Source organism: Pristiophorus japonicus, chromosome 5 (genome assembly GCF_044704955.1).
Source record: "Pristiophorus japonicus isolate sPriJap1 chromosome 5, sPriJap1.hap1, whole genome shotgun sequence".
Lineage (NCBI taxonomy): Eukaryota > Metazoa > Chordata > Chondrichthyes > Pristiophoridae > Pristiophorus > Pristiophorus japonicus.
The window spans coordinates 242,686,133-242,711,170 of record NC_091981.1 but is presented as its reverse complement, the minus strand read 5'-3'; the positions used below and the strand labels follow the sequence as shown (position 1 = coordinate 242,711,170).

Here is a 25,038-nt window from a genome sequence, read left to right as displayed (position 1 = left end):
AAACGAGGAGGAGGGGGGGGAAACGAGGAGGAGGGGGGGGGAAACGAGGAGGAGGGGGGGGAAACGAGGAGGAGGGGGGGGAAACGAGGAGGAGGGGGGGGAAACGAGGAGGAGGGGGGGGAAACGAGGAGAGAGGGGGGGGAAACGAGGAGGAGGGGGGGAAACGAGGAGGAGGGGGGGGAAACGAGGAGGAGGGGGGGGAAACGAGGAGGAGGGGGGGAAACGAGGAGGAGGGGGGGAAACGAGGAGGAGGGGGGGAAACGAGGAGGAGGGGGGGGAAACGAGGAGGAGGGGGGAAACGAGGAGGAGGGGGGGGAAACGAGGAGGAGGGGGGGGAAACGAGGAGGAGGGGGGGGAAACGAGGAGGAGGGGGGGGAAACGAGGAGGAGGGGGGGGAAACGAGGAGGAGGGGGGGGAAACGAGGAGGAGGGGGGGGAAACGAGGAGGAGGGGGGGGAAACGAGGAGGAGGGGGGGGAAACGAGGAGGAGGGGGGGGAAACGAGGAGGAGGGGGGGGAAACGAGGAGGAGGGGGGGGAAACGAGGAGGAGGGGGGGGAAACGAGGAGGAGGGGGGGGAAACGAGGAGGAGGGGGGGGAAACGAGGAGGAGGGGGGGGAAACGAGGAGGAGGGGGGGAAACGAGGAGGAGGGGGGGGAAACGAGGAGGAGGGGGGGAAACGAGGAGGAGGGGGGGAAACGAGGAGGAGGGGGGGAAACGAGGAGGAGGGGGGGAAACGAGGAGGAGGGGGGGGAAACGAGGAGGAGGGGGGGAAACGAGGAGGAGGGGGGGGAAACGAGGAGGAGGGGGGGAAACGAGGAGGAGGGGGGGAAACGAGGAGGAGGGGGGGGAAACGAGGAGGGGGGGAAACGAGGAGGGGGGGGGGAAACGAGGAGGGGGGGGGAAACGAGGAGGGGGGGGGAAACGAGGAGGAGGGGGGGAAACGAGGAGGGGGGGGGAAACGAGGAGGAGGGGGGGGAAACGAGGAGGAGGGGGGGAAACGAGGAGGAGGGGGGGAAACGAGGAGGAGGGGGGGGAAACGAGGAGGAGGGGGGGGAAACGAGGAGGAGGGGGGGGAAACGAGGAGGAGGGGGGGGAAACGAGGAGGAGGGGGGGAAACGAGGAGGAGGGGGGGGAAACGAGGAGGAGGGGGGGAAACGAGGAGGAGGGGGGGAAACGAGGAGGAGGGGGGGGAAACGAGGAGGAGGGGGGGAAACGAGGAGGAGGGGGGGGAAACGAGGAGGAGGGGGGGAAACGAGGAGGAGGGGGGGAAACGAGGAGGGGGGGGAAACGAGGAGGAGGGGGGGGAAACGAGGAGGAGGGGGGGAAACGAGGAGGAGGGGGGGAAACGAGGAGGAGGGGGGGAAACGAGGAGGAGGGGGGGGAAACGAGGAGGAGGGGGGAAACGAGGAGGAGGGGGGGAAACGAGGAGGAGGGGGGGGAAACGAGGAGGAGGGGGGGGAAACGAGGAGGAGGGGGGGGAAACGAGGAGGAGGGGGGGGAAACGAGGAGGAGGGGGGGGAAACGAGGAGGAGGGGGGGAAACGAGGAGGAGGGGGGGAAACGAGGAGGAGGGGGGGAAACGAGGAGGAGGGGGGGGAAACGAGGAGGAGGGGGGGGGAAACGAGGAGGAGGGGGGGGAAACGAGGAGGAGGGGGGGGAAACGAGGAGGAGGGGGGAGAAACGAGGAGGAGGGGGGGAAACGAGGAGGAGGGGAGGGAAACGAGGAGGAGGGGGAACGGAGGCTGAATGCCTCCTTTCAGTGCACAGTGTGATGTGCCAATTCCACTTGTTTACTGGAGCTGCATAACTTTTTGTGGCTTCACATTACTTTCAGATTGCATCGTTGGAAGCAGAACCCAACAATTGGCTGCTTTGTGGCAGAATTTTTGCTCCAAATTTACAACATAAATCTAGTGTGATAATTCTAGTTCAGCAACAGCAGAACTCTATTGAACCTGATGCGGAGATTCAGCATCGCCTCCAGTGCACCAGCGCAGCCTTCAGCCATCTGAGGAAAAAAGTGTGTTTGAAGCCCTCAAATCTACCATCAAACTCACAGTCTCCAGGGTCGTAGTAATACCCGCCCTCTTGTATGGATCTGAGGCATGGACGATGTATAGAAGGCACTGCAAGTCGCTGGAGATATATCACCAATGATGTCTCTGCAAGATCCTGCAAATCCCCTGGGAGATCAGGCGCACCAACATCAGTGTCCTCCACCAGGCTAACATCCCCAGTATCGAAGCACTGACCACACCATCAGCTTCGCTGGGCAGGCCACATAGTACGCATGCCAGATACGAGACTCCCTAAGCAAATGCTTTATGCGGAGCTCCTCCATGGTAAACGAACCAAAGGAGGACAGCGGAAACATTATGAGGACACCCTCAAAGCCTCCCTGGTAAAGTGCGACATCACCACCGTCACCTGGGAGACTCTGGCCGCAGACCGCCCGCGGTGGAGAAAGTCCATCCGGGAGGGCATTGAGCTCTTCGAGTCTCAACTCAAAGAGCGTGAAGAGGCCAAGCGCAGGCAGCGGAAGGAGCATGCGGCAAACCAGCCCCACCGACCCCTTTCCTCTACGAATGTCTGTCCCACCTGTAACAGGGTCTGTGGCTCTCGTATCGGACTGTTCAGCCATCAAAGAACTCACTTTGGGAGTGGAAGCAAGTCAATTCTGAGGGACTGCCTATGATGATGTGTTATACCTGACCATTGGGGTGCTTGTAGCCGAAATTAGAACTGTAAATCCTAGCCACCAATGTGAAGAAGCTAGTCTCTGATATTTTCACTGCATCATGGTTTTGCAGTCTTAATTATATTAAGATTTTCTGTTCCTCGCAAAGCTATCTGAAACATTAATTGACTTTCATATCGAGGAAGAAAGATGTACATACTTTGTGTAAATATGCATTTATTACAACACCGTGTTTAACAGGTAATTAGGTGCAATCATCAAATTTGCATGCTAGCTATAAAAGTATATTGAAGTGTTCAAGAATCTAGTGTAATTTTCTGCCATTAGCATTTATGATTTATTCCTAGTTTTAATACCATGTCCCCAAAATCTATGTTCCTCCAGTGGGATTTCTAGTGCTGTGATCGCTAGTTGTGAAATCTCACTGTTTACTGAGCCAAATAGTAACTTACAATGCATGCGATTGCTTGTTAATTGGTAAACGCAGGTACTTTCTGGGAATTCCTGCTGCTTAGTGAATTGCGAGATTTGTATAAAAGCTGCTGCAGCAGAGAAGGAATGCCTTTGTCTTGCTTCCCAAAGATGCATGGAGTTGATTCACCTATGCAGCAATTTAAGCCACCAAACTAGTAGTTACATACATAAACGCAATTTTTTTAAAGTTAATTTCTTCTCAAAGCTGTTGGCAGGCATTGAGCAGAGATAAGGGGGGGGGGGGGGGGGGGGAGGGGGGGTTGAACGGAGGCTGAACGCGGGGGGTGGGGTATGAATGAGACAGCGGGCTGCTGATGACTGAGCCCATTCAGCCAGGGCTAGGGCCGGTGCTTCAGGCCCCTCCCACACAGATTTGGGCTGCGAGCTACTGCACATGCGCGCACACTCTAGTGCACGTGTGCATAGGTCCTGGCACTGCTTTCAGCGCCGGGACCTGGCTCCACCCCGCTGCTGGTTGCAATACTACTAGCTCTGCCCCCCTCAGACTCCGATGCGCCATGCCTCGCTCATGGAGGGCCCGAGAATTCCAAGGTAGGATTTCGGCACCCTTTTTTTGCAACCAGCAGACTTAACTGACGGAGGTGCGCCGTTCTAATCGACATCCGAAAGTTGGGCCTTCTAGATGGCTGCCACAATAAAACTTTGCAATTACCCATTAATTGACGGTTCAGGCAAAAACATTCACATGATAACATTTTAATTATTAAAACCAAATGTCTGTATCCATCATAAAACCTGTTCTAACAAGCGGTTATGAAATAAATTTGGGGAAAGAGACAATTGGGTAGAACATTTACAATAAGGTACAAGTTAGCTGATGAAAACTGCATAATGACTTAATTTCTAAAGTAAAATTATCGCCAGTTGCAGGCTCCTCGGTAAAATAGGTTACTGTGCTGAACTGTATGTACACTTACAGCTTTAAATGGGCATCCATATATGATTTTAGTACTTCCTGCTACCTTGCATGCAGATTTTTTTTGCACCATTCTGTAGCATTTTATCAAGTGCCTTATGTATCTTAATCTCAACATTGCAGCACACCAATATGTGCCATCGAGTGCTCAAATCTGCAATTTCCCCCACAGATTTTCTGATATCAGTTGTGTCATCAGGGGAGGTGTTAAATGGAGTCTCGGTAATATCTCACAATAAAGGCCCAATTAAACAGAAGCCACTGCTGTGCACGTTCTAGAACAGCAGTGGCACAGGTCAGGTTTACCTGCTCTCAGCCAGATATGGTGCAACACACAGGGAAACCAAGAGATGAAGGAGAGAATCTAAACTATTGACTCACCCACAAAAAAATACACCTATTTACTGGGTGCATTTCCTGTGAATTATTTCTTTTGCAAATTCCTAACTCCACCATTTATAATGAAACTGTCTATACAAACTTGTTGTGTTGTAATTACACCCTGAAGCCATTGGCAGAAGTATGTCATTACAATGATAAGTTTTCATGAGCAGATTTCATTATAAATATGTACACGGGAATTATAATTGCAATATATAGGTACAGAATGGGATCTGAATTATATGTGAACACTCTGATCCAATTCTCCCCTGGGCTCCAAACCAGCTTTATCTGAAAGCTACACTTGATTTTGACTCTTCATATGCAGCACCACAGAAAATCAACGAGTAATAAATTAAAAATCTTACTCCCATACACACTTGCTGTGTCAACTTTTTCTATTATAAATTCCTGTCCAAGATGGAAACTGATGTAAACTTGTCACACGGTAATTACTTTGTTGCCAATGGTAGCACTGCAGTGCCCCAGTTTTATCTCTCCCAAGTTCTCACCCTGCACTGCAGAGAAATTCCTATGCTCCAACCAACTCTACTTTCCAGTCTCCAAAATGCCACAATTTTTTCCATATCACTACAACAGATTGTATGACTTTCAAATGGGGAGTGAATTATAACTATGTACCCTGATATAATTATGCATCCCGCTGCCCACTAACCCCCACTTTACTTGATCTTAAATTCAAGTGCACTCCTACGGGTGCTGAACTGGTATTTCAATATTTTTCCATACTTCCAATTCAACCAAAGACTTTGTTTTAATTCCAAAGACAAAATAAATCCTTTTTCCAGTTAGCCTTAATACATCACCACCCAACTTTTCACACAAAATATTAATCCCTCCTTCCCTTTTCAAAAAAAAGGACTTTGCTGCTTCCAAGTATTTCTCTGGAGGAGCAGAAATATTTTGGTAATTACCTGTACAAAATGTTATTTTCCATTAAACTGGAAATAAAACCCCAGTAGTCTTGTAGCAATATCAAATGTAATCTTTAGCATAGGACATCACATCAATTGAATGAAGTGTCCTGAGCAAACATTTAGCTTTCACACAGTAGCAGAAAAGACTTTGATGTTGTTTTGATTTTTTTTTCCTCGTTTCTCCCCAATTCCTCTCCCAAAATAGCTTTATATACAGCGCACAGGTCTTTGTGGTTCCTTGCCGTTCTTCACATTTGAACCCAGACAGTGAATGTTGGAAATTTATTTGACCATCATAGCAAAAACCAAATTTATCTTCAAATGAGGTCTGCACACAGACTTCAAAGCAAGCAACACTGGAGAGAGGGGAGGGGAAGGGAGGGGAGGGGAGCCCTCCCAAATTTCTCCCCTCACAAACCCAGCAGTGGCGAGGTCAATTGTAGCTAACTCAATAGAATGTGATTTACACAACAAGGCTTCTAGTCTGCACGTTCAATTACAAAACATCTTTACCTGTCGAGTCACTGAGGTGGTTCAGACTTCATTTTTGTATGATGTATATTTTCATACTTGAAACAGTTTGTGGCATTTATTAGTCAAAAACTCATGTCAGGGTTCAGATGACTACAGCACTTGAACGCAGTTTATAACATCAAAATTCTTTAGATTTTCATGCAATTACTCCCACCATCTAACCTTTTTATCTTTCTATTCTTGCTTAAAGATTAAGAACTGAAGAAACCAATGACCTATGTCGAAGGGAGAATCAATTAATTGCACCAGGGATGCATTTAAGTATCCCCACATTTCATATTAATAAAATGTAATCAAACTGAGTGCCATATACTTATTTTATGTATTTCATTTCTAAGCTTTCAACATGCAATGCGAGCAAAGGAATTAAATGTAGTAGTTACACAAGTATACAAGGGCACATTTTAAAAGGGTAACGCCCCCGGCCCCCACTTCATTTAGCGTTTAAGAGGGCACACATAAGCTCAGATCACGCTCAGTGAACTACACTACACTTCACAATAAAATCAAGAAAATTAATTGACATAAAAACACATCAAAAGCAATTGTCTGGAATCATGTGAGAAATTTTCACTGCTGCCTGTTAATTGCAGTGAGTGATGTAATCTGAACAGATTATTGCCTACTGGCATCACAGGCGCAAACAGGGCAAAAGCATTTGCCACTCAAAAGACCTCAATAAGGATTGCATTATTCAAGATAATTGTTAAACTACAGCTCCTCAGATCACAGAAGTTCCAACACATGTACACTTTGATTTCAAATGCAGAATAATTCAGGATGAACCTGCACTTCTGTAACTTGAGCCAACTGAAGCGGTTTATTGCTACAGTTGTGATGGAGTCAATATTCAATTCAAACCTTATGATTAAATCTTTGTTAAACAGTGAAGCAATAACTAGAGCAAATAAAGTGCAAGAATATATTTATAAGACAATTCACTGAGACAAAGCATGCTAATTTGTCCTTGTACAAGACCTTGCTTAGAATATTGCGTCTAGTTTTGGTCTCCTAACATGGTGGGTGAGATTGAGGCTTTAGGAAGGGTGCAGAGGAGACACACAAATGTAATTCTCAGTTTGAAGCATCTTTTACTAAAATAGGCTCAAACAGCAGGGACTCTACATTTCAGAGAAGAATAGATTTAGGGGTTATTTGATCAAAGTTTATAAGAGCGTGAAGGAAATAAGACTGCATTTCTGTAGACAATGTGTTCCAACTATATAGGTTAGGGAGGACCAGGGGCCACAATCTCCAGTTATGTAGGCCAGAACTAGGTTAGATGTTGCAAATCCCCTGGGAGGACATATGCACCAATGTTAGCGTTCTCGACCAGGTCAACATACCCAGCATTGAAGCACTGACCACACTTGATCAGCTCCGCTGGGAAGGCCACATTGTTCACATGCCAGACACAAGACTCCCAAAGCAAGCGCTCTATTCGAAACTCCTTCACGGCAAACGAGCCAAAGGTGGGCAGAGGAAATGTTACAAGGACACCCTCAAAGCCTCCTTGATAAAGTGCAATATCCCCATTGACACTTGGGAGTCCCTGGCCAAACACCGCCCTAAGTGGAGAAAGTGCATCCGGGAGGGCGCTGAGCACCTCGAGTCTCGTCGCAGAGAGCATGCAGAAATCAAGTACAGACAACGGAAAGAGCGTGCGGCAAACCAGTCCCATCTTCCCTTACCGACTCCGAGTCAGAGTAGGAATTGCAGGATAGTTCAGATGAATACGTGGCTTGAGGAATGGTGCAATGAGGAGGGATTCAAATTCCTGGGGCATTGGAACCGGTTCTGGGGGAGCTGAAACCAGTACAAACCGGACGGTCTGCACCTGGACAGGACCGGAACCTGTGTCCCAGGCGGAGTGTTTGTTAGTGCTGTTGGGGAGGGGTTAAACTAATATGGCAGGGGGATGGGAATCTATGCAGGGAGGCAGAGGGAAGTAAAAAGGGGGCAGTAGCAAAATGTAGGAAGGAGAAAAGCAAGATTGGAGGGCAGAGAAATCAAGGGCAAAAATCAAAAAGGGCCACATTACAACATAATTCTAGAAGGACAAAGAATGTTAAAAAAACAAGCCTGAAGGCTCAGTCTCAATGCAAGGAGCATTCGTAATAAGGTGGACGAATTAACTGCGCAGATGGATTTGTGAAAGGGAAATCATGCTTGACAAATCTTCTGGAATTTTTTGAGGATGTTTCCAGTAAAGTGGACAAAGGAGAACCAGTTGATGTGGTATATTTGGACTTTCAGAAGGCTTTCGACAAGGTCCCACACAAGAGATTAATGTGCAAAGTTAAAGCACATGTGATTGGTGGTAGTGTGCTGACGTGGATTGAGAACTGGTTGTCAGACAGGAAGCAAAGAGTAGGAGTAAATGGGTACTTTTCAGAATGGCAGGCAGTGACTAGTGGGGTACCGCAAGGTTCTGTGCTGGGGCCCCAGCTGTTTACATTGTACATTAATGATTTAGACGAGGGGATTAAATGTAGTATCTCCAAATTTGCGGATGACACGAAGTTGGTTGGCAGTGTGAGCTGCGAGGAGGATGCTATGAGGCTGCAGAGTGATTGGATAGATTAGGTGAGTGGGCAAATGAATGGCAGATGAAGTATAATGTGGATAAATGTGAGGTTATCCACTTTGGTGGTAAAAACAGAGATACAGACTATTATCTGAATGGTGACAGATTAGGAAAAGGGAAGGTGCAACGAGACCTGGGTGTCATGGTACATCAGTCATTGAAGGTTGGCATGCAGGTACAGCAGGCGGTTAAGAAAGCAAATGGCATGTTGGCCTTCATAGCGAGGGGATTTGAGTACAGGGGCAGGGAGGTGTTGCTACAGTTGTACAGGGCCTTGGTGAGGCCACACCTGGAGTATTGTGTACAGTTTTGGTCTCCTAACTTGAGGAAGGACATTCTTGCTTTTGAGGGAGTGCAGCGAAGATTCACCAGACTGATTCCCGGGATGGTGGGACTGACCTATCAAGAAAGACTGGATCAACTGGGCTTGTATTCACTGGAGTTCAGAAAAATGAGAGGGGACCTCATAGAAATGTTTAAAATTCTGACGGGTTTAGACAGGTTAGATGCAGGAAGAATGTTCCCAATTTTGGGGAAGTCCAGAACCAGGGGTCACAGTCTAAGGATAAGGGGTAAGCCATTCAGGACCGAGATGAGGAGAAACTTCTTCACCCAGAGTGGTGAACCTGTGGAATTCTCTACCACAGAAAATAGTTGAGGCCAATTCACTAAATATATTCAAAAGGGAGTTAGATGAAGTCCTTACTACTCGGGGGATCAAGGGGTATGGCGAGAAAGCAGGAAGGGGGTACTGAAGTTTCATGTTCAGCCATGAACTCATTGAATGGCGGTGCAGGCTAGAAGGGCTGAATGGCCTGCTCCTGCACCTATTTTCTATGTTTCTATGTTTACCGGATATGATGTAATTGGGATTACGGAGACATGGTTCCAGGGTAACCAAGGCTGGGAACTCAACATCCAGGGATATTCAATATTCAGGAAGGATAGACAGGAAGGAAAAGGAGGTGGGGTGGCGTTAATGGTTAAAGAGGAGGTTAACGCAATAGTAAGGAAGGATATTAGCTTGGATGATGTGGAATCTATATGGGTAGAGCTGCGAAACACCAAAGGGCAGAAAACGTTAGTGGGAGTTGTGTACAGACCACCAAACAGTAGTAGGGAGGTTGGGGATGGCATCAAACAGGAAATTAGGGATGCGTGCAATAAGGTTACAGCAGTTATCATGGGTGACTTTAACCTAGATATTGATTGGGCTATCCAAACTGGTAACAATACTGTGGAGGAGGATTTCCTGGAGTGTATAAGGGATGGTTTTCTAGACCAATATGTCGAGGAACCAACTAGAGAGCAGGCCATCCTCGACTGGGTCTTGTGTAACGAGAGGGGATTCATTAGCAATCTGGTCGTGCGTGGCCCCTTGGGGAAGAGTGACCATAATATGGTAGAATTCTTCATTAAGATGGAGAGCGACACAGTTAATTCAGAGACTAGGGTCCTGAATTTAAAGAAAGGAAACTTCGATGGTGTGAGACGTGATTTGGCTAGGATAGACTGGCGAATTATACTTAAAGAGTTGACAGTGGATAGGCAATGGCAGACATTTAAAGATAACGTGGATGAATTACAACTACAAAATCCGGAGTTCCGGAATCCAAAATGTTTCGGAATCCAGACACCAGGCTGATCCATGGCGGGGTGGTCTGGAAACCGGAAAATGTTCCGATATCCGGACTCCCCCCACTTCGGCGAACCGACTTCGCCCTGGCCCGACTTCGCCCGCCCCGACCTCGCCTCGTCCCCCCCCTTCACCTTGGCTGCCCGACCCCACCTACCTCGGGCCAGACAAGGAACTCCTGCACAGCGGCGGGGCTCCGGCCGAACATTTCTTTGGTGGCGGGGCCACGCCCGATCGGGTCCTCGGCGGTGGGGCTGGCGACCCGAACAGCTCCTCGTCGAGCACTCCCCCCTCCCCTTTGACGTTCTAAAATCGGGATATACCCGAACCTGGGCGCGGGTGTTTCCGGATTTCTGACATCAGAAAGATGTTCCGAATTCCGGAAGAACACGAAAACCGGCTTGGCCTCGGTCCCGAGGTTGCCGGATTCGGGAAGTCAAACCTGTATTGTACATCCCTGTCTGGCATAAAAATAAAACAGGAAAGGTGACTCAACCGTGGCTAACAAGGGAAATTAGGGATAGTGTTAAATCCAAGGAAGAGGCATATAAATTGGCCAGAAAAAGCAGCAAATATGAGGCCTGGAGAAATTTAGAATTCAGCAGAGGAGGACTATGGGTTTAATTAGGAGGGGAAAAATAGAGTATGAGTGTAAGTTTGCAAGGAACATAAAAGCTGACTGCAAAAGCTTCTATAGATATGTGAAGAGAAAAAGATTAGTGAAGACAAACATGGGTCCCTTGCAGTCAGAATCAGGTGAATTCATAATGGGGAACAAGGAAATGGCAGACCAATTGAACAAATGCTTTGGTTCTGCCTTCACTAAGGAAGACACAAATAACCTCCCGAAAATACTAGGGGACTGAGGGTCTAGCAGGAAGGAGGAACTGAGGGAAATCCTTATTAGTCAGGAAATGGTGTTAAGGAAACTGATGGGACTAAAGGCTGATAAATCCCCAGGTCCTGATAGTCTGCATCCCAGAGTACTTAAATAGTAGATGCATTGGTGGTCATTTTCCAAAATTCCATGGACTCTGGATCAGTAGCTATGGATTGGAGGGTAGCTAATGTAACCCTATTTTTTTTAAAAAGGAGGGAGAGAAAACAGGAAATTATAGACCGGTTAAGCCTGATATCGGTGGTGGGGAAATGTTGGAATCAATTATTAAAGATTTAATAGCAGTGTATTTGGAAAACAGTGACAGGATTGGTCCAAGTCAGTATGGATTTATGAAAGGGAAATCATGCTTAATAAATCTTCTAGAATTTTTTAAGGATGTAACTAATATAGAGTGGACAAGGGAGAACCAGTGGATGTGGTACAGTTGGACTTTCAAAAGGCTTTTGACAAGGTCCCACCCAAGAGATTAGTGTGCAAAATTAAGGCACATGGTATTGGGGGTAATGTATTGACGTGGATAGAGAACAAGTTGGCAGACAGGAAGCAAAGAGTGGGAATAAATGGGTCCTTTTCAGAATGGCAGGCAGTAACTAGTGGGGTGCCGCAAGGTTCAGTGTTGGGATATTTAGCTATTTACAATATACATTAATGATTTAGATGAAGGAATGAATGTAATATCAAGTTTGCAGATGACACTAAGCTGGGTGGCAGTGTGAGGAGGATGCTAAGAGGCTGCAGGGTGACTTGGACAGGTTAGGTGAGTGGGCAAATACATGGCAGATGCAGTATAATGTGGATAAATGTGAGGTTATCCACTTTGGCGGCAAAAACAGGAAGGCAGATTATCTGAATGGTGACAGATTATTAGTAAAAGGGGAGATGCAACGAGACTTGGGTGTCATGGTACATCAGTCACTGAAGGTAGGCATGCAGGTACAGCAGGCAGTAAAGAAAGCAAATGGCATGCTGGCCTTCATAGCGAGAGGATTTGAGTATAGGAGCAGGGCGGTCTTACTGCAAGGTGAGACCACACCTTGAGTATTGTGTACAGTTTTGGTCTCCTAATCTGAGGAAGGACGTGCTTGCTATTGAGGGAGTGCAGCGAAGGTTCACCAGTCTAATTTTCAGGATGGCAGGACTGACATAAGAAAGACTGGATCGGTTAGGCTTATACTCACTGGAATTTAGAAGACTGAGAGGGGATCTCATAGAAACATATAAAATTATGACGGGACTAGACAGGCTAGATGCAGGAAGAATGTTCCCAATGTTGGGGAAGTCCAGAACCAGGGGTCACAGTCTAAGGATAAGGAGTAAGCCATATAGGACCGAGATGAGGAGAAACTTTTTCACCCAGAGAGTGGTGAACCTGTAGAATTCTCCATCACAGAAAGTTGTTGAGTCCAGTTCATTGGATATATTCAGGAGGGAGCTAGATGTGGCTCATTGGGCTAAGGGGATCAGGGGGTATGGAGAGAAGGCGGGAGTGGAGTACTGAAGTTGCACGATCAGCCATGATCATACTGAATGGGCCGAGTGACCTGCTCCTGCACCTATTTTCTATGTTTCTCTCAACGACTATCTGTCCCACCTGTGACAGGGATTGTGGTTCTCGTATTGGACTGTTTAGCCACCAAAGAACTCACTTCAGGAGTGGAAGCAAGTCTTCCTTGATTCCGAGGGACTGCCTATGATGATGAGATGTTAGAAGATGGTTCTTTTCCCCAGAGAATAGTGGACCTCTAGGACAGGCTGCCAGCTCATGCAGTGAGCGCTAATTCGCTGAATTCCTTCAAGCGAGAGCTAGACCCATTTCTGGCTGGGGTGGAGATCATCTTGCACAAAAGTTAAGTGCTGTGTAACATTAATTGTGGCCAGAGTGGTGTTCTGGACTAGCTATGATCACCTAAGGGGGTGAGAGGAGAATTTTCCAGATTTTTCTCTCCTAATTGACATGGATTTTTATCTGTTCTTCGCCTCTCCCAGAAAATCACATGGTTTTTGGAGAGGAGGGGCGAGTGTATATATTATGATGCAGAAGGCCATTGTGTGGGACTTGCTGGATGACCAGGGTGTCTTTTCCTGCCCATCACTGTTCGTGCGACAAAATATCACATGAAAAATTGCCCGAATGAAGCTTCAAATCAGACATATTGAAAGGATGCAGCAGAAAATTAGAGCTCAAATTTGGCAGCTAGATTTGACAGCCAGGTTTAGAAGGAGCAGAATGCAATCACCAGAGATTAATCTAGTTTCACAAAAAATTCTAAAATCAATGGCCTGGATTTTGCGGTTGTAATGACGGCCAAGCTGTCAGCGTTCGCCATCATTATTACCGTGAGACTGACAGCAACTTCTGGATTTCCGCGTTTAACTGGTCATGTGCAGATACCAGAGGTTGCTGTCAAGTGATTTCCTACTCCTTCACAGCGTGCGCTGTTGAAGACCCCACAGACAGCAATCATCACAGAAACAGTGATTTGACGTGAACTTCCCCTTTCACGCTGCAATATCGCTGTTAAAAACTCCTGAAACAATGAGGTGTAACAGGGTTTTTAAACAGCATACTAAGGCATAATTACTGCTGAACCACCTTTCTGGCCCTGAAAAACTAACGTTATATTTTTGGAATGTCAAACTCTTCCATTGTTAAAATTCCATGGTTTTTGAATAAATATAAAATATATGTAAATATAAAACAAATGTTAGACGTTTGTTTAAGATATTTCAGCTTCTACCTTAATCCCATGTGTATGTCCCAATCTTTATTTTGCTTTCTAAAATTTATTAAAAAAATGAATTATAATCTGTGCATTTTACTTCCTGGCTTTCTGCTGAGGGAACTCTTCAATGATTGACTGTTTAGCCTGCTTGATGACATAACTACCACTGTTGCTGGTCGCTTTAGATCCCCTAGATTTGCCAGCAGAATCAAATTAACATGGAGAACGGTGAAATGGACATCAGAGATCACTAGATCTTTGTGGGCAGCTTTCTTCGAGGATAGCAGCGAGTTTTTTCAGGCTGTAATTAACAGGGTAGATAAAGGGGAACCAGTGGATGTAGTATATTTGGATATTCAAAAAGGTCTTTGATAAGATGCCACATAAAAGATTATTACACAAGATAAGGGCTCATGGGATTGGAGGTAATGTATTAGCATGGATAGAGGATTGATTAACAGAGAGCAGGGATAAACAGGTCTTTTTCAGGTTGTAACTAGTGGGGTGCCGCAAGGATCAGTGCTGGGGCCTCAACTATTTACAATCTATATTAATGACCCAGATGAAGGGACCGAGGGCAACGTATCCAAGTTTGCAGACGATACAAAAGCTAGGTGAGACAGTAAGCTGTGAGGAGAACACAAAGAGTCTGCAAAGGGATATAGATAGACCAAGTGAGTGGGCAGTAAGGTGGCAGATGGAGTATAATGTATGGAAATGTGAGGTTATTCACTTTAATAGAAAAACAGAGTATTTTTTTAAATGGTGAGAAACTTTTAAATGTTGGTGTTCAGAGAGATTTGGGTGTCCTTGTTCACAGAAAACTAGCATGCAGGTACAGCAAGCAACAAAGGCGGCAAATGGCATATTGGCCTTTATTGCAAGAGTAAAGACGTTTTGCTACAATTGTACAGGACTTTGGTGAGACCACACCTGGAGTACTGTGCACAGATTTGGTCTCCTTATCTAAGGAAGGATATACTTGCCTTGGAGGCAGTGCAACGAAGGTTCATTAGATTGATTCTTGGGATGAGAGAGCTGTCCTGTGATGAAAGATTGTGAAGAATGGGCCTATCCTCATTGGAGTTTAGAAGAATGAGAGGTGATCTCATTGAAACATACAAGAATCTGAAGGGGATTGACAGTGTAGATGCTGAGAGGTTGTTTCCCCTGGCCTGCAACTAGGAAGCATAGTCTCAGGATAAGGGGTTTAAGACCGAGATGAGGGGGAATTTGTTCACTCAGAGGGTCGTGAATCTTTGGAATTCTCTGCCCCCGAGGGCTGGGGATGCTGAATCATTGAGTATATTCAAGACTGAGATAGATAGATTTTTGGACTCTAGGGGAATCAAGGGATATGGAGATCGGGCAGGAAAGAGGAGTTGAGGTCGATGATCAGCCTTGATCTTATTGAATGGCGAAGCAGGCTCGAGGGGCCGTTTGGACTACTTCTGCTCCTATTTCTTATGTTCTTAAATGCTTAAAGTAATTAATATCAGTACAGAAAAAAGTACTGGAGAAATTAATGGGACCAATTAAAGCTAACAAATTCCCTGGGTTTTAAGAGGTGGTTGCACAGAAAGTGGATGGATTGATTTTGATCTTCCAGAATTCCCTACATTCTAGAATGGTTCCCATTGATTGGAAGATTGCAAATGTAACTGCGCTATTCAAGAAAGGAGGGAGAGAGAAAAACCAGACCTGTAGGCCAGTTAGCCTGACATTAGTAGCATGGAAAATGCTAGAAACTATTATTAGGGAAGTAGTAACAGGGTACTTGGAAAATCACAGTGTGATTAGGCAGACTCAACATGGTTATATGAAAGGGAAATAATTTGACAAATAAAAAAAGCCTTGCATTTATATATAGCACCTTTCACAACCACTGGGCATCCCAAAGTGTATACAGCTAATTAAATACTTGTGAAGTGTAGTCCCTGTTGTAATATCGGAAACACAGCAGCCAATTTGCGCACAGCAAGCTCCCACAAACAGCAATGTGATAATGACCAAATAATCTGGTTTTATGATGTTGATTGGGGAATAAATATTGGCCCAGACACACAGATGATAACTCCCCTGCTCTTTGAAATAGTGCCATGGATCTTTTACATCCACCCGAGAGAGCAGACAGGGCCTCAGTTTAACATCTCATTCGAAAGATGGCACCTCCGACAGTGCAGCACTCCCTCAGAGCTGCACTGGAGTGTCAGCCTAGATTTTTGTGTTCAAGTCTCTGGAATGGGACTTGAGTTTTATTTGAACTTTTGAGAATGCAACTAGCAGGGTAGATAAAAGGTAACCAGTGGATGCAGTATACTTGGATTTTCAGAAGGCATTCGATAAGGTGCCACACAAGAGGTGGTTACATAAAATTAGGGGTTATGGAATTGGGGACGTAATAGATTAACATGGATTGAGGATAGGTTAAAAAGACATTAAACAGAGAGCGGGAATAAATGGATTATTTTCAGGATGACAGGATGTAACTATTGGAGTGCTGCAAGGATCATAGAAATTTACAGCACAGAAAGAGGCCATTCAGCCCATCATGTCTGTGCTGGTCGACAAAGAGCTATCCAGCCTAATTCCACTTTCCAGCTCTTGGTCTAACGCCTTGTAGGTTACTGCACTTCAAGTATTTTTTAAATGTGGGGAGGGTTTCTGCCTCTATCTCCCTTTCAGGCAGTGGGTTCCACCTTCTGGGTGAAAAAAAATTCCCATCGAGCCCCCTCGAAACTTCCTACCAATTAATTTAAATCTATGTCCCCTGGTTATTGACCCCTCTGCTAAGGGAAATAGGTCCTTCCTATCCACTCTATCTAGGCCCCTCAATTTTATTCACCTCAAATAGGTCTCCCCTCAGCCTCCTTGGTTCCAAAGAAATCAACCACAACTTATCCAATCTTTCCTCATAGCTAAAATTCTCCAGTACAGGCAACATCCTTGTAAATCACCTCTGTACCCTCTCTAATGCAATCACATCTTTCCTGTAATGTGATCACCAAAATCGCACGCAGTACTCAAGCTGTGGCCGAACTAGTAATTTATACAGTTAAAACTCCCTTCTCATATTCTATATCTTGGCTATTAAAGGCAAGTACCTCATATGCCTTCTTAACCACCTTATCTACCTGTCCTGCTACCTTCAGGGATCTGTGGACATGCACTTCAAGTTCCCTCTGTTCCTCTACGGTCTCAGTGTCCTACCATTAAATGTATATTCCCTTGCATCAAACAGGAAATTAGGGGTGCATGCAATAAAGGTGCAGCAGTTATCGTGGGTGACTTTAATATGCATATAGATTGGGCTGACCAAACTGGAAGCAATACGGTGGAGGAGGATTTCCTGAAGTGCATAAGGGATGGTTTTCGAGACCAATATGTCGAGGAACCAACTAGAGGGGAGGCCATCTTAGACTGGGTGTTGTGTAATGAGAGAGGATTAATTAGCAATCTCATTGTGCGAGGCCCCTTGGGGAAGAGTAACCATAATATGGTGGAATTCTGCATTAGGATGGAGAATGAAACAGTTAATTCAGAGACCATGGTCCAGAACTTAAAGAAGGGTAACTTTGAAAGTATGAGGTGTGAATTGGCTAAGACAGATTGGCGAATGATACTTAAGGAGTTGACAGTGGATGGGCAATGGCAGACATTTAGAGACCGCATGGATGAACTACAACAATTGTATATTCCTGTCTGGCGTAAAAATAAAAAAAGGGAAGGTGGCTCAACCGTGGCTATCAAGGGAAATCAGGGATCGTATTAAAGCCAAGGAAGTGGCTTACAAATTGGCGTAGAAATAGCAGTGAACCCGGGGACTGGGAAAAATTTAGAACTCAGCAGAGGAGGACAAAGGGTTTGATTAGGGCAGGGAAAATAAGAGTACGAGAGGAAGCTTGCACGGAACATTAAGAAAGACTGCAAAAGCTTCTGTAGATATGTAAAGAGAAAAAGGTTAGTAAAGACAAATGTAGGTCCCCTGCAGTCAGAATCAGGGGAAGTCATAACAGGGAACAAAGAAATGGCAGACCAATTGAACAAGTACTTTGGTTCGGTATTCACCAAGGAGGACACAAACAACCTTCCGGATATAACAGGGATCAGAGGGTCTAGTAAGAAAGGGGAACTGAGGGAAATCCTTATTAGTCGGGAAATTGTGTTGGGGAAATTGATGGGATTGAAGGCCGATAAATCCCCAGGGCCTGATGGACTGCATCCCAGAGTACTTAAGGAGGTGGCCTTGGAAATAGCGGATGCATTGACAGTCATTTTCCAACATTCCATAGACTCTGGATCAGTTCCTATGGAGTGGAGGGTAGCCAATGTAACCCCACTTTATAAAAAAAGGAGGGAGAGAGAAAACAGTGAATTATCGACTGGTCAGCCTGACATCGGTAGTGGGTAAAATGATGGAATCAATTATTAAGGATGTCATAGCAGTGCATTTGGAAAGAGATGACATGATCGGTCAAAGTCAGCATGGATTTGTGAAAGAGAAATGATGCTTGACAAATCTTCTGGAATTTTTTGAGGATGTTTCCAGTAGAGTGGACAAGGGAGAACCAGTTGATGTGGTGCATTTGGATTTTCAGAAAGCTTTCGACAAGGTCCCACACAAGAGATTAATGTGCAAAGTTAAAGCACATGGGATTGGGGGTAGTGTGCTGACGTGGATTGAGAACTGGTTGGCAGACAGGAAGCAAAGAGTAGGAGTAAATGGGTAATTTTCAGAATGGCAGGCAGTGACTATTGAGGTACCGCAAGGTTCTGTGCTGGGGCCCCAGCTGTTTACATTGTACATTAATGATTTAGACGAGGGGATTAGATGTAGTATCTCCAAATTTGCGGATGACACTAAGTTGGGTGGCAATGTGAGCTACGAGGAGGAATGCAATGAGGCTGCAGAGTGACTAGGATAGGTTAGGTGAGTGGCCAAATGCATGGCAGATGAAGTATAATGTGGATAAATGTGAGGTTATCCACTTTGGTGGTAAAAACAGAGAGACAGACTATTATCTGAATGGTGACAGATTAGGAAAAGGGGAGGTGCAACGAGACCTGGGTGTCATGGTACATCAGTCATTGAAGGGTGGTATTCAGGTACAGCAGGCGGTGAAGAAAGCAAATGGCATGTTGGCCTTCATAGCGAGGGGATTTGAGTACAGGGACAGGGAGGTGTTACTACAGTTGTACAGGGCCTTGGTGAGGCCACACCTGGAGTATTGTGTACAGTTTTGGTCTCCTAACTTGAGGAAGGACGTTCTTGCAGCGAAGTTTCAGCAGACTGATTCCCGGGATGGCGGGACTGACATATCAAGAAAGACTGGATCAACTGGGCTTGTATTCACTGGAGTTCAGAAGAATGAGAGGGGATCTCATAGAAACGTTTAAAATTCTGATGGGTTTAGACAGGTTAGATGCAGGAAGAATGTTCCCAATGTTGGGAAGTCCAGAACCAGGGGTCTCAGTCTAAGGATAAGAGGTAAGCCATTTAGGACCGAGATGAGGAGAAACAGCTTCACCCAGAGAGTGGTGAACCTGTGGAATTCTCTACCATAGAAAGTTGTTGAGGCCAATTCACTAAATATATTCAAAAAGGAGTTAGATGTTGTCCTTACTACTAGGGGGATTAAGGGGTATGGCGAGAAAGCAGGAATGGGGTACTGAAGTTGCATGTTCAGCCATGAACTCATTGAATGGCGGTGCAGGCTCGAAGGGCCGAATGGCCGACTCCTGCACCTATTTTCTATGTTGCCTTGTTAGCCCTCCCCAAATGCAGTGCCTACATAAGAACATAAGAAATAGGAGCAGGAGTAGGCCATACGGCCCCTCGAGCCTCCTCCGCCATTTAATACGATCGTGGCTGATCCGATCATGGACTCAGGTCCACTTCCCCTGTCCTTTCCCATAACCCCTTATTGGTTAAGAGACTATCTATCTAAGCTTAAATTTATTCAAGCTTCCACAGCTCTCAGGCAGCGAATTCCACAGATTTACAACTCTCAAAGGAAATTCCCCCTCATCTCAGTTTTAAATGGGTGGCCCCTTATTCAAAGATTATGCCCCCTCGTTCCAGTCTCCCCTATCAGTGGAAACAGCCTCTCTGCATCCACCTTATCAAGCCCTCTCATAATCTTATACGTTTCGATAAGATCACCTCTCATTCTTCTGAACTCCAATAAGTAGAGGCCCAACCTACTCAACCTTTCCTCATCTCCGGAATCAACCTAGTGAACCTTCTCTGAACTACCTCCAAAACAAGTATATCCTTTCTTAAATATGGAAACCAAAACTGTAAACATTATTCCAGGTGTGCCCTCACCAATACCCCATATAACTGTAGCAAGACTTACATAAGAACGTAAGAATTAGGAACAGGAGTAGGCCATCCAGCCCCTCGAGCCTGCTCCACCATTCAACAAGATCATGGCTGATCTGGCCATGGATTCAGCTCCACTTACCCGCCCGCTCCCCGTAACCCTTAATTCCCTTCCCTGCTTTTATACTCCATCCCCTTTGCAACAAAGGCCAAGATTCCATTAGCCTTCCTGATCACTTGCTGTACCTGCATACTAACCTTTTGTGTTTCATGCACAAGTACCCAGAGGTCCCGCTGTACTGCAGCACTTTGCAATTTTTCTCCATTTAAATAATAACTTGCTCTTCGATTTTTTTTCTGCCAAAGTGCATGACCTCTCACTTTTCAACATTATACTGCCAAATTTTTGCCCACTCACTTAGCCTGTCCATGTCCTATCGTAGCTTTAGTGTGTCCTTCTTACACATTGCTTTTCCTCCCATCTTTGTATCGTCAGCAAACTTGGCTACGTTACTCAGTTCCTTCTTCCAAGTCGTTAATATTGTGTTCCTAACACAGATGAGGCTGCACACAGGGAGGTTAAAGTAACAGTGACCTCAGTCATTAATAAGACACTCCAGAGTGAGGAACAGGCCTTAGGGGCCGGCTTATATCCAGTGTTCCCAAGGGATGCTGGGATCCTTTGGGACTTCAGGGGATGAGCTCCCTGGTGGCGGAACATGGGAGTGCATGCTTTACAGATACACAACAGTTAATATAGATTGTAACTAGTTGGGTTCTCAGCACTGATCCCTGCAGCACCCCACTATTTACTGACTATCAACCCGAGAATGAACCATTTATCCCGACACTGTTTTCTGTTCGCCAATCCTCTATCCATGCTAATATATTACCCCCAACCCCGTGAACTTTTATCTTGTGCAGTAACCTTTTATGTGGCACCTTGTCAAAGGTCTTCTGGACGTCCAAATACATCACATCCACTGGTTTCCCTTTATCCACCCTGTTCGTTACATCCTCAAAGAATTCCAGCAAATTTGTCAAAAATGACTTCCCTTTCATAAATCCATGCTCACTCTGCCTGGCTGAATTATACTTTTCCAAATGTCCTGCTACTGCTTCTTTAATAATGGACTCCAACATTTTCCCAACCACAGATGCTAGGCTAGCTGGTCTATAGTTTCCTGCTTTTTGTCTGCCTCCTTTTTTTAAATAGGGGCGTTACATTTGCAGTTTTCCAAACTGCTGGGACCTCTCCAGAATCCAGGGAATTTTGATAAATTACAACCAATGCATCCACTATCCCTGCCACTACTTCTCTTAAGATCCTAGGATGCAAGCCACCGGGTCCAGGGGATTTATTCGCCTTTAGTCCCATTATCTTACTGAGTACCACCTCCTTAGTGATTGTAATAGGTTTCCTCCTCTCCCCCTCCTCTCCCCCACCCTCCTCAACCCCTCTCTCTCTCTCCCCCACCCCTCCACTTCTCCGGATTGAATTCTATTTGCCACTGTTCTGCCCACCTAACCAGTCCATTGATATCTTCCTGCAGTCTACAGCTTTCTTCTTCATTATCAACCACACGGTCAATTTGTGTATCATCTGCAAACTTCTTAATCATACACTCAAGTCTAAATCATTGATATATACCACAAAAAGTGAGGGACCTCGGACTGAACCCTGCAGAACCTCACTGGAAAAATCCTGAGTCACAAAAGGACCCATTGACCATTACCCGTTGCTTCCTGCTTCTGAACCAATTTTGGATCCAACTTGCCACTTTGCCTTAGATCCCGTGTGTTTTTACTTTCGTGGCCAGTGTGCCTTGTGGGACCTTATCAAAAGCCTCGCTAAAATCCATAGAGACTACATCAAATGCACTACCCTCATGGACCTTCCTTGTTACCTCAAAAAATATCAAATTAGTCAGACACGGCATTCCCTTAACAAATCCATGCCGACTTTTCTTGATTCATCCGTGTCTTTCTAGATTTATCCTATCCCTCAGAAGATTTTCAAATCCGACTGGCCTGTAATTACTCGATCTATCCCTTTCTCCCTGCTTAAACAGCGGTACAACGTTAGCAGTCCTCCTGCCTCACACTTGTAGCCAGAGAGGATTGGAAAATGATGGTCAGAGCCTCTGCTATTTCCTATCTTGCTTCTCTTAACAGCATGGGATACATTTCATCTGGGCCTGAGGATTTATCCACTTTCAAAGGTGTTAAACCCCTTACTATTTTCTCTCTCACTATGTTTATTTCATCTAATATTTCACACTTCTCCTCCCTGATTGCAATGTCTGCATCATCCCTCTCTTTTGTGAAAACGGATGCAAAGTATTCATTAAAAACCTTACCCACGTCTTCAGCCTCCACACACAGATTACCTTTATGGTCTCCAATAAGCCCTATTCTTTCTTAATGTATTTATAAAACATATTTGGGTTTTCTTTGATCTTACTTGCCAATATGTTTTCATGCTCTCTCTTTGCTTTCCTAATTTCATCTCTGCACTTTCGTTACTCCTCTAGGATTTCTGCAGTATTGAGCCCTCGGTATCTGTCATAAGCTTCCCTTTTTTTCTTTATCCTACCCTGTATGTCCCTTGGCATCTAGGGGGCTCGATTTGTTAATCCCACCCTTTTTCTTTAAGGGAACATACTTCACTGATTTCAAGTAGTTGTTAGCAATCCACTTTGGCGAAATCACATCTCAGTGCTTGGACCTCAGCAATTTACAATCTAGATCGATGACTTAGATGAATGGACCGGGTGTAATATATCCAAGTTTGCTGATGATACAAAGCTGAATGGGAAAATAAGCTGTGAGGAACACATAAAGAGGCTGCAAAGGGATATAAACTGGTTAAGCGATTGGGCAAGGTGGCAGCAGAGGGAGTATCCACTTTGGTAGGAAGAATGGAAAAGCAGAATTATTTTTTTTTTAAAAACGAGCGAGACTAGTAAATGTTGAGATTCAGAGTGATTTGGGTGTCCTTGTACATGAATCACAGAAAGTTAACATGTAGGTACAGCAAGCAAATGGTATATTAGCCTTTATTGCAAGGGAGTATATGAGTAAGGACATCTTGCTGCAATTATAGATGGCTTTGGTGAGACCACATCTGGAGTACTATGTACAGTTTTGGGCTTGTTTCCCAAGCAAAATTGTGAAATTTTGAAGAGATCCCAAAACAAACATGAACAAAAAAAGATGGAAAACAAAAATTACTTAAAAAAATTCCAATACAAAGACAAAGAGGCTAAATAAAACTAAATTTCTACTTAACGCCATGATTAAAACAATACCTCACTTTTAAAATTCTCATCCTTGTATTCAAATCCCTCTGTGGCCTCTCCTCACCCTACCTCTAACCTCCTTCAGCATTACAACCCTCCAAGATCTCTGCGATTCTCCAATTCTGGCCTCTTCCATATGCCACGATTTTCATCACTCCATCATTGGCGGCCATGCCTTCAGGTGTCAAGCCCAAGCTTTAGAACTCCCTCCCTAAACCTCTCCACACATCTACCCCTCTCTCTTCCTTTAAGATGCTCCTTAAAACCTACCTCTTTGACAAAGCTTTTGATCACTTGTATGGATATCTCATGTGGCTCGAGTGTCAAATAATGTTTGATATCGCTCCTGTGAAGCTCCTTGGGGCATTTACTACATTAAAGGCGTTATATAAATGCAAGTTGTTTTTGGGCTAACACACTATTCACCCCTGAGCATAACCAACATCATCAGAGCAATTCTGTGCCGTTGCAGATACCTGAAACAGCCAATCTCCATTCAAAGGAGAAAAATAAATAAAAGACATCAACAGTCATTGGAAAGATAACATCGTTTTTTCAGTTAGATCAGTAACCATTTTTATACTAAAGGTTGATTTCCTCCGGCCTTAAATCCCAGTTCATTACTAAGCTGTTGCGACACAAGAGCAGTTATGGACACGACTCAGTGACATTTCCACTGTGGACGCCTTGTTTTAATCGAAAAAGCTTCTCTGTCCTCTCTCACTTCCAGTTAACCATCTGTTCACGATCACCACTATACGTGTACACATTATAAACAATGCTGCGAACGAGCTACACACTGGATAATTAGGGGGGTGGGGGGGGAGACGGGAGACGAGCCATTTGGAGAGACATGATATTGTTTTAAAACGATTAAAAAAGACATTGCGTCGTTTATAACTGATCAGGCAGCACTTTGGCTTCAACGATGTCTGATCGACTCGCTTGGTTTTCCGCCCGGGCCCCACATCCACAACATGTCTGCCTCTCAGGGCCTGTCAGGCCATCGCGCACCCGCCGCTTCGGACGGCTGGCTCCAGTCCTTACCTGCGGCTGAAAGGTGGACAGGGAAAACATTGCAAGGCCTGGCTTGAGCTGTGTGAAGTCGGGAGCGCCGCTTTATCCGTGCCGGCACCACCAATACCCCTCCCAGCAGCCAGCAGCCAGCCGCGGACTGTTGTGAAAATGGCCTCCTTTCTGTGACGTCGCCCCACACCTCCCTCCGTCCGTCCGAGCCCCGGAGTTACTGCTTCCGGGTCACGTTGGTCATCATCAACATCAACAACAGGCCTTCCTGAAACACACAGACCCAACAGTCACTCCTTTTACCACCCGTGGACACTGGGGTGCATTGTAGGCACAGAAAATACTATTCTGATCGAATTCACTAAGTTTCCTTTGTTTTATTTATAATTTGGAGTTTATCATTTGTGCCCACTAAAAATGGCCTCAATGCCCCAGGCCGAAAGAAAGACCACCAGACGTCTCAAAGCGCTTGACAGCCAAAAAAGTACTTTTGGAGTGTAGTCACTGTTGTACAGTATAGTATTAGGCGGTCCCTCGTATCGAAGATGACTTGCTTCCACACCAAAAAGGGATGAGT

The 25,038-nt window shown here is 45.5% G+C and overlaps 1 protein-coding gene across 1 annotated transcript in view; it reads right to left on the bottom strand.

Annotated features, from left to right (window-relative positions):
- LOC139264650 (ATP-dependent zinc metalloprotease YME1L1-like) overlaps nt 1-24,640 on the bottom strand; it is a 74,007-nt gene extending 49,367 nt beyond the window's left edge. Inside the window, exon 1 of the mRNA XM_070881474.1 lies at nt 24,483-24,640. Within this exon, the coding sequence (XP_070737575.1) occupies nt 24,483-24,512 (30 nt within the window). The 5' untranslated portion in view covers nt 24,513-24,640. The remainder of the gene's footprint in view (nt 1-24,482) is intronic.
- Nucleotides 24,641-25,038: the final 398 nt, after the last annotated feature.